The sequence below is a fragment of the Chiloscyllium plagiosum genome, chromosome 4 (assembly GCF_004010195.1).
Source record: "Chiloscyllium plagiosum isolate BGI_BamShark_2017 chromosome 4, ASM401019v2, whole genome shotgun sequence".
Taxonomy (NCBI): domain Eukaryota; kingdom Metazoa; phylum Chordata; class Chondrichthyes; order Orectolobiformes; family Hemiscylliidae; genus Chiloscyllium; species Chiloscyllium plagiosum.
Window position 1 is genome coordinate 68,787,544 of NC_057713.1, and position 10,541 is coordinate 68,798,084.

A 10,541-nucleotide genomic window follows, 5' to 3' on the forward strand; every position below is an offset into this window, starting at 1 on the left:
CATCTACCGATCACATTCCCAGCTTTCTTCTCAACACTCCCTCCCATTTATCTCTCAGCTCCCTGGCCCACAAGCCTCATTCCTGATGAAGGGTTTATGCCACTCCTGACCTATCACCTTCCTCCCCCACCTTCATCTACCTATCACAATCCCAGCTACCTTCCCTCCAGCTCCACCCCTCCTCCCATGTATCTCTTAACCTCCCTGGCCGACAGCCTCATTCCCGATATATCGATTCTCCTCCTCTCCAGCTGCTGCCTGACCTGCTGTACTTTTCCAGCACCACATTCTTGACACTGTAAACCATCTGCAAATGACTGCCAAGGGTGGATAGGCTAACCTCAGACCAGAACCTAAGATACACTACCCTGAAGGAGGCTCTTAGTGAAGCCAGATAGAATGAAATAAATTGTCAGATACTGCACTGCAACATTCTATCTTTGTAAATGTTCCCTGCTCCATCAAGCAGTGCTATTTCCCATTAACACTGTCTAATTTTGTATAACTTATGATGGAGCATTTATTATTATGTGAATTAATTGTGTCATGTCAACACACAGTATATCTCAATCTAAAACTGAATTCCTAGCTTCAGCCACTCTTTCTGGTACTCCATAAAAGGTCAATAGAATAACTTAAAAATTATCCTTCTATAATGTGCATATTTATAAAACTTTCAACAATGCCCTTTTCCTCCATTATATAATTTATAACAAAGTGCTTTGAAATATTCATTATTTGAGAACTGCAGACAGACATTGAGAAATCCTTGAGCTCTTTTATTGTAAATATCTAATGTACCATTTGCATTAATTAATAAAGCTTTAGATTAAAATTACACATTCAAATTATTCACGTGGATTTGTTCACATTGATCATTTTTCAGAATCAAGAACATCAGTAAGGCCTCTTTGTGCATTCTTCCAGAATTTCTTTTCTATCCTTTGCAGTTGGCATGTCAGGGCTAATTCCATTTCTTCGTCTTTGAATCATTATGTTGTTCTTCAAAAAGAAAAAAAAAAGCTTCAAATAAATTATTTCTGCAAAACCTGAGTCAAGGTAGTACTACATTAACAGATAATGCAATAAAATTTATTGTGGTGGTTTCCTTGATCAGTGGTTACTGATGAGTTAAACAAAATCATAGTTCAGAAATTGAGGCTGATTGCACCAATATATTGCAAGCTCTGCATCACTTTCAACAGAAGATCCAGGAAATGGTAGTGTTACAAGAAGGCTGAAGAATTTTCACCTATATTTACACTGAAGATGGGATGAATAATTTACCTCAAATTAGAAAATCCGGGCTTGGTTATGTAGTATCACATTGAGACCAGTCAACTTCCTGGCTTTTTTTCTTTCTCAAATATCTCAAAGAGTTTTCTGATAAAATCGACAGGTCAAATCTTTGATCATACTTACCCAGAACTTCCTACACGCTTTATACCTCAGAAAATACTCGGTACACATATCTTTGTTATAATTGTTTGCTTCTAAACACTTGCTGGAGGCATCTGTTTCCTTTAAATAAAAATGGACCATTTGTCACATCAGTTAACAAACATAGTTAAAATAACAGTTGGAGTTTAACAATACTCCTACCTCAAGACAAGGATTAATGTCTTCATCCCTTAATTTTCGTACATTTTTCGGCATTCTGAGTTGTGCTTTTCCAACACCTAACAATGAAAATTGTAATATTATCCAATCTTATGAACAATGTGACAGTTTCACCAGTCCTATTGAAATTGGTTAATTTATAAAGTTTATAAAAACTTCATACAAAAGTACAACACACTTAAAAATACTTCAATTTTGCACCTGTATCAACCAGATCTGGCCTACATGTTGGGCCAGTAAACTAAAAGAAATCAAACTTAAGATTGCTAAATGGACCCAGTTACTTAATTAGTGAACCATACAAAGTGGGTGGTATGGGAGACTGCTATGTCAGAACAGAGCATTGCATTTCCAAAAAAAAAAATCACCAAGACACACACATTAAAAAGGAATGAGAAAAAGAAATTAAGGAAAATGCAAGAATACAAAGACAAAAGCACTGATGAGTGCAAAAGGCTTTGTCAACATTTCTTTGCAGCAATATTCAAAATTATAAGTTATACTCTACTCAACAAAATATACCATGCTAAGAAAATTTAACATTAATGAGTTGACTTTATGAATTTTATTTTAAAATGAAATCCTTCCCTTTACTATAGACATATGAAATAAAATATCCAAATTACTTTTGAAAATGGGTAGGATTGGTGTGAGAGTAGTCCAGTGTCTTGATCTATGTGATTCAAATGGGGGTTAACAGCATGAGATATTGCACACAATTACATGCATTTAATTTTTCAAAATAACTCAGAGCCACGTGAGAGAGATAACTGAAAGTTTGTTCAGAGATGTTGGGTTTTATGGTGAGTTTCAAGTGGAACGTGGAGCAAAGTAATTTAGGAAAAGAATTCCACAATAATGGCTCAGCTGCCAGTGCGGGAGATGGAGCTATGCAATAAGAATCTGACTGGAAAATTGAAAAGACAGATGGAAGGTACAGATATAGGTTAGGAGATGAAAAATTATGATCAGTATAACTATAATGTGGTTTAAATATATAATCCCTACAGTGTGAAAACAGGCCATTTGGCCCAACAAGTCCATACTGATCCTCCAAAGAGTAACCCACCCAGACCCATTCCCCTACCCTATAATTTTATATTTATCCCTGACTACTTGTACCTAACCTACACGTCCCTGAACACAATGGGCAATTTAGAATGGCCAATTCCTGCACATCTTTGGACTGTGGGAGGAAACCAGAGCATCCAGAGGAAACCCATGCAAACACGGGGAGAACGTGCAAACTCCACACAAATAGTCTCGCAAAACTGGAATTGAACCCGGCCGGGTCCCTGGCACTGTGAGGCAGCAGTGCTAACCACTGAGCCACCATGCCACCCTGGCAACATCTTTGTAAATATGTAGCTGAAGGTTTTGAATTGGAGGCACTGGAAACCAGTAGAGGCCAGCAAGGAAAACAAAGATGGGTGAGTTGTACTTATTCCAGATTACCACAAGTTGAATTGTTTGTTACATTAATTCAATGAAATATTAACCCCGTTACATGAAAAAATGTTTTTCTAACTTTATGTCTGTTTGTGTATGCCCAAACAGGAAAGATGAGGCAACTATGGTTGACCAGGAAAAAGAATGTAAAGTGGTAAAGTGGTAAAGTGGGAAATCAGAGGATTGGGGAGCTCACAAAGACCAACAGAGGGCAACTAAAAAAAAGGAGGGAGAAGATTAAATATAAGGGTAAGCTAGCCAGTAATATAAAGGACGACTGTAAGGGTTTCTTTAAATATATAAAAAGGGACAAGAGAGGCATAAGTGGACATTGGACAGCTGGAAAATGATGCTGGAATGATAACAGTGAACAAGGAAATTGCTGAGGAACTGACTAATTACTTTGCGTCAGTCTTCATGGTTGAAGACATGAGTAATATCCCAAAAATTCAAGAGTTGGGGTTAGACCTGAGTTTGGTGGCCATCGCCAAGGAGAAGGAGCCATCACCTGGACTAGATGGACTACACCTAAGAGTTCTGAAGGAGATAACTGAAGAGATAGTGGTGGCATCTAGCATTAGATCTTTCACGAATCCCTAGAGTCAGGGAGGATCCCAGAGGACTGGAAATTCGCTAACACATTTTAAAAAGGGAGTAAGACAAAAGACAAAACATTATAGACTGATTAGCCTAACCTCGGTCATGGATAAGATTTGAGTCCATTGCGAGGGAAGAGATTTCTGAATACATAGAACTTCGAACGTTACAGCGCAGTACAGGCCCTTTGGCCTTCAATGTTGCACAGACTTGTGAAATTAATTTGATGCCATCTAGCCTACACTATTCCATTATTATCCAAATGTATGTCCAATGCCCATTTAAATGCCCTTAACTTCGGCGAGTTTATTACTGTCGCAAGCAGGCCATTCCATGGCCCTACTATTCTCTGAGTAAAGAAACCATCCCTGATATCTGTCCTACATCTATCACCACTCAACTTAAAGGTATGTCCCCTCGTGTTAGCCTTCACCATCTGAGGAAAAAGAGTCTCACTGTCCACCTTATCTAACCGTCTGATTATCTTGTGTGTCTCAATTAAATCACCTCTCATGCTTCTTCTCTCCAACAAGAACAGCCTCAGTTCCCTCAGACCTTCCCACTGCTGTCTTTGATTGGCCCTAATCTTACTCTGGTCATTCTTTCGTTCCTGATATATCTGCAAAAGGCCTTAGGGTTTTTCTTGATCCTATCCGCCAACAACATCTCATGTCCCCTCCTGGCTCTTCTTAGCCCTCTCTTTAGATCTTTTCTGGCTAACGTATAACTCTCAAGCCCCCTAACTAAGCCTTCATGCCTCATCCTCACATAAACCAGCTCTTGACAAAAGTTTCAACTTCTTTAGTAAACCATGGATCCCTCTCACAACAATTACCTCCCTGCATGATAAGTATATACTTATCAAGGACCCATAGTAGCTGTTCCTTGAATAAGCTCCACATTTCAAATGTGTCTATCCCCTGTAGTTTCCTTCCAAAAATGCTTGGAAGTATATGGTAAAATAGGGCAAAGTCAGCATGATTTCATCAAAGAGAGGTCATGCCTGACAAATCTGTTAGAATTATTTGAGGAAGTAACAATGACTGCCAGACTACTCAGACCTCTTGGCATCACAGTAACCCACCAACACACCAAAACAGCAGATAATGAACTTGAAAGACCCTACACAGACAACAAGCAAAACTAATGTCACTTACAAAATACCATGCAAGAACTGTAACAAATACTATATTGGACAAACAGGCAGAAAACTAGCCAACACGATACATGAACACCAACTAGCCACAAAACGACACGACCCTCTCTCATTAGTATCCTTACATACAGATAAGGAAGGACACCACTTCAACTAGGGGAACACATCCATCCAAAGACAAGCAAACAGAGATACACAGAGAATTCAGAGAAGCATAGCATTCCAACCGGAACTCTATCAACAAACACATTGACTTGCAGCCCATTTACCACCCCTGAGAAAAAGAACAGGAAATGATGTCACCATAGGAAATGACAACACAAACTCAAAGAAACCCAACATATAAATAGAAAGCAGGAATCATCAGCAGTGCTTCATCCAGAGGCTCACTGAAGATGTTACCTAATGTGGTGGCGAAATGTCTGAAAATGAACCAGCTCAGCGACCAAACCTACATCCAGAAGTAACAAACAAATTAGACCAAGAAGAGCCAATGGATGTTATCTACCTGAACTTCAAGAAGGCCTTTGACAAGGTGCTACACGGAGGCTGCTGAGTAAGATAAGGGCCTATGGCAGCAAGGTGTTCGCATTGATGAAAGATTCGCTATCTGGCAGAAAGCAGAGATTGGGGATAAAAGAGTCTTTTTCAGGATGGCAGCTGGTGATAAGTGGTGTTCCACAAGGGTCAGTTTTGGGACACATAACTTTTCCCTTTATACGTTAATGATGTAGATGAAGGAACTGAGGTCATTTTGGCTAAATTTGTCATTGAAACAAAGAAGTAGAGGGAGAAATAGAATTGAGGAGATGGGGAGGCTGCAGAGGGATTTGGACAGGTTAGGAGAATGGGAAAAGAAGTGGCAGATGGAGTACAACTTGGGAAAGTGTGAGGTCATGCACTTTGGTAAAAAGAATAGAAGCACGGAATATTTTCTAAATAGGGAGAAAATGCAAAAGTTTGAAGTGCAAAGAGTTCTAGTCCAGGATTCTCTCAAGGTAAATTTGCAGGTGAGTCAGTAGTTAGGAAGGCAAATGAAATGTTGGCTTGATCATAAAAGCAGGTATGCACTTCTCAGGGTCTGGTCAGGCCACATTTGGACTATCGTGTGCAGTTTTGGCCCCCATTTTTCAGGAAGGATATAGTAGCCCTGGAGCGGATTCAGAGGATGTTCATGAGAACAGCCCCAGGAATGAAAAGCTTAACATAAGAGGAACCTTTGAGAATCTGGGTCCACACTCAATGGAGTTTAGAAGGATGAGGGGATATATAATTGAAACTTACAGAATACTGAATGGCCTGGACACAGTGGATGTTGGGATGTTGTTTCCATTGGTAGGAGAGACTAAGACCTGAGGGCACATCCTGAGATTAAAGGGAAGACCTTTTAGAATAGAGATGGGGGAAAATGTCTTCAGCCAGAGTGGTGAATCTATGGAATTCACTGTCTCAGAAGGCTTTGGAGGCCAGGTCATTGAGTATCTTTAAGATAGAGACAGGTAGGCCCTTGATTGTCAAGAGGATCAAGGGTTACAGGAAGAAAGTGGGAGAATTGGTTTGAGAAACTTATCAGCCATGATTTAGTGGCAAAACATACTCCATGGGCTAAATAGCCTCACTTCTGCTTCTGTGTTATGGTCTTAATTCAGCCACTGCCATGCTATTAGTATCCTAGGAAGTCCATTCCGATGAGCAATACAAAGTCTTTCATAAACAACACAAGCAGGCAAATGCATTATTCTATCTGGCACAGACTATTTACTCCACTCCAACACCCAATTAAATGTGACCTCCTGGACAAAGGTTCTACGATATCACATCCAGCCCCAAAACTAGTTCATTGACTCTGGCCTATTTCACATCCTTATACCATGTTAACACCAACACTAAAAAATAATTCAGAACTTTTTATCAGATCACTGACCTGAAACATGAACTCTCTTAATTCCCAATCTGCAGGCGCTACCAGACTTGGTGAAAATTTTCTATTTTTATTTGAATTCCAGAATATTTGATGTTGGATTCATTTTTGACCTTTTTTTTGTTTTTCACAGAAGTGGAAACAGCCTGAACGGTTTAGCTGCTGTGGCTGTGCAACTGCATAATGACACCACTATGTTTTTACAGTAATTTATGAGCTAACATACTTTATATGATTGAGGACATGAAAGCTGCATTACAAGTGCAAACTTGTTTTTTCCTCTTCTTTTGTTTAACCCCAACCTCCATCATATCAACTCCTCTTCTTTCTGTGACCTAAACTCTCACTGCGTGCCTCTGAAGTTTCGAGTATACCTATATTTAGCTCATTGAACTCATGTCCAATTTACTCCCTCTGTGTTTTCTGCCAAATCCTTACGTCTCTTCCATTTTCTTGCATATATCTTCATTCAATTTTCACACTTTCAATTTCCCTGGGTGAGATTGTGAATGATTACTTTGTATCAGTGTTCACTGAAGAGAGGAACATGGTGATTAGAGATAGAAGTTTGATTAGTCAACATTACGTTGACACAAGTCGGGAAGATGTGTTGGGTAGGCTAGAGGTTATTAAGGTGGACAAATCCCCAGGACCGGATGGGATCTATCCCAGGTTGCTGAGGGAGGCAAGAGAGGAAATAGCTGGGGCCCTGACAGATATCTTTGTGGCATCCTTAAATACAGGTGAGGTGTCGGAGGACTGCAAGGTTGCTCATGTTCTCCCCCGTACAAGAAGGGTAGTAGGGATATTCCGGACAACTACAGACCAGTGAGCCTGACGTCGGTGGTGGGGAAGTTGCTGGAGAAGGTACTGAGGGATAGGATCTATTTATATTTAGAAAAGAATAGGCTTATCAGTGATAGGCAACATGGTTTGGTGTGGGGGAGATCGTGCCTTACCAACTTAATAGAGTTCTTCGAGGAAGTGACCAAGTTGATAGATGAAGGAAGGGCTATTGATGTCATATATATGGACTTTAGTAAGGCTTTTGATAAGATCCCCATGATAGACTAACGGAGAAACTGAAGTCACAGTGTGCAGGGTGTTCCAGCCAGGTGGATAAAGAACTGGTTGAGCAACAGGAGACATAGAATAGTAATTGAAGGGAATTTCCTCGAAATGGAGAAAGGTGACCAGTGGTGTTCCACAGGAGTCAGTGTTGGGGCCACTGTTGTTTGTAATATACATAAATGATCTGGAAGAGGGCACTGTTGGTATGATCAGCAAGTTTGCAGATGACACGAAGATTGATGGAGTAGCAGAAAGCATAAGGGACTGTCAGAGAATACAGGGTGATATAGATAGACTGGAGAGTTGGGTGGAGAAGTAGCAAATGGAGTTTTGTCCAGGCAAAATGTTAGGCGATGCATTTTGGGAAGTATAATTCTCGAGCGAATTATACAATGAACTGAAGAGCCTTAGGAAAAGTTGATGGGCAGAGAGATCTGGGAGTGCAGGTCCATTATTGTACCCTGAAGGTGGCTGCACAGGTGGATAGAGTGGTCAAGAACCCACATCGTATGCTTGCCTTCATTGGATGGGGAATTGAATATAAGAGCTGGCAAGTCATGTTAAAATTGTACGAGACATTGGTTCGGCCACATTTAGAATACAGTGTATAGTTCTGGTCGCCACATTACCAAACGGATGTGGACGCTTTGGAGAGGGTGCACAGAAGGTTTACGAGGATGTTGCCTGGTATGCAATGTGTTAGCTATGAAGAGAGGTTGAGTAGGTTAGGTTTATTTTCATGAGAAAAAAGGAGATTGAGGGGGGAACCTGATTGAGGTTTACAAAATCATGAAGGATATATGATTTGGAGATGCCGGTGTTGGACTGGGTTAAAAATCACAACACCAGGTTATAGTCCAACAGGTTTAATTGGAAGCACACTAGCTTTCGGAGCGACAGTCCTTCATCAGGTGATTGTGGAGGGCTCGATCGTAACAGGATTTATAGCAAACATTTGCAGTGTGCTACATGTATACATTCATGCATACATTCATGTAGAACTCTGAGCTCAAAAACTGCATGAATTTATGTAAAATTCTCTTATCTCACTTTTTAGATTAGAATCAATCTAAACATCAGGTCATAGACAGAGAACACGGGGCTAACGCCTTCAACATATTGTCTAGCTATCACCATGGTTAACAGCTAACCCGAGAATGCAACTTTAAAAAAAGGTTTTGTGATTTACACATGAAAGAAGTGAAACTATCACTGTATTCTAACAAATGAAAGGCTTAACAGACAATCAATTCTTCAATGTATAATTTCAGTTCCATCACATTGCAAATTTTTGCTATAAATTCTGTGTTACGATTGAGCCCTCCACAATCATCTGATGAAGGAGCGTCGCTCCAAAAGCTAGTGTGCTTCCAATTAAACCTGTTGGACAATAACCTGGTGTTGTGTGATTTTTAACTATGATGGATATAGACAAGCTTTTCCCTAGGGTGAAGGATTCAATAATGGGAGGTCACGCTTTCAATGTGAGAGGTGGCAAGTTTAAGGGGAGGGGGGTACACACAGCAGGTTCTTCACACAGAGGGTGGTGGGCATTCGGAACGCATTGCCAGCAGAGGTGGTAGAGGCAGGCACTGTAGATTTATTTAAGATGCATCTGAACAGATGCATGAGTAGGTGGGGAGCACAGGAATTGACTGACAGGTTTAGACAATACATTTGGATCAGCTCAGGCTTTGAGGGCCGAAAGGCCTGTTCCTCGGCTGTAAATTTTCTTTGCTCTTATACCACTCTCGAGGTCCCCCCTCCTATTTTCTAAAACTTCAAATTACTTTCCATTGTCTCTCCTTCGATTGCTCGAATGTTTTGCCTGTCCTCGGATGCTGCCTGAATTGCTGTGCTCTTCCAGCACCACTAATCCAGAATCCATGTTCCTTCTCAATCTCAGTCTCACTGATTCCCGTGCCACTAGCCCTCTTTTCACTCTTGCCCTCTGAAGAAACCCCTGCTCCTGTATCCAGTCCACACTTTCTGAATCCATTCTTCGGATTTATTTTTTCTCCACTGGCTCGCTACTCGTCTCCTGCCCCGTATCGCGATCCGCTCTCGCCTCCGAACACCCTCTATTACAAATCCTCCTTCTCCACTCCTCACCTTCCTGTACTCACCTCCTTCCTCTCTGCCCCAATCTACAACTTTGTTGTACGCCTTTCTTTCCCGTCTTCCTGCCCCTTCTTACCCTTTTCCAGGTCTTCCTTTCCCTTATGCTGCCGCCTTCTCACTTCATCCTCACCTTCACCATCAGGACACACCAACAAACAACGTCACAAGCAGGCGCGCGCACTATAAGATGAGTGGAACCTAACTTGATGACGGAAACCTGGGGTTGACATTGATAGATAGCTCGACGAACCTATACATCCAGGGAATGTCCGCCTCGTCCCCACCCACTTCCCGCTTGACCCAATAGAGTGGAGTAGAGGGGGCGGGATGTCCGCCATCAAGTTAGGTAGAGGCACAGCGCGTATACAATGGCCGCTGGAAGGAGGCTAAAGCAAACAATTTTTAGGCCCGCGGTGAAACAAAAATATGAGAAAAAAATTTTTAAAAATTCGAATAATTGTTTAAAGCCGGAAAAAAATGCGGAAAAGTGATGTTGAATGTCCCATGGTAAGTTCCAGTTAAATTTTGCCAGGTGTTGTCCCCGTTTTGAAATAGTTTATCAGAGTTATTTAAATCATGTTGTCAGAGAGGGGCTTAAAAAAAAAG

The 10,541-nt window shown here is 41.0% G+C and overlaps 1 protein-coding gene across 1 annotated transcript; it reads right to left on the bottom strand.

Moving 5' to 3' along the window:
- Positions 1-758: 758 nt before the first annotated feature.
- Positions 759-10,122, bottom strand: chchd7 (coiled-coil-helix-coiled-coil-helix domain containing 7). The gene is made up of 4 exons (XM_043688395.1): positions 10,012-10,122; positions 1,603-1,679; positions 1,423-1,521; positions 759-1,002 (listed from the first exon to the last, which is right to left on the bottom strand). Exons 2-4 carry the CDS (start codon positions 1,654-1,656, stop codon positions 898-900), a joined length of 258 nt encoding a protein of 85 aa, XP_043544330.1. The 5' UTR covers positions 1,657-1,679; positions 10,012-10,122; the 3' UTR covers positions 759-897.
- Between the last annotated feature and the right edge of the window lie 419 nt (positions 10,123-10,541).

What these genes read in the sequence shown, in the direction of transcription:
- chchd7 (XM_043688395.1), bottom strand. Translation starts at nt 1,656, where the DNA reads ATGCCGAAAAATGTACGAAAATTAAGGGATGAAGACATTAATCCTTGT. An exon ending in ACATTAATCCTTGTCTTGAG is followed by an intron (nt 1,522 to 1,602) that starts GTAGGAGTATTG and finishes TTTTATTTAAAG; the next exon opens with GAAACAGATGCCTCCAGCAA. An exon ending in AAGCGTGTAGGAAGTTCTGG is followed by an intron (nt 1,003 to 1,422) that starts GTAAGTATGATC and finishes TTCTTTTTGAAG; the next exon opens with AACAACATAATGATTCAAAG.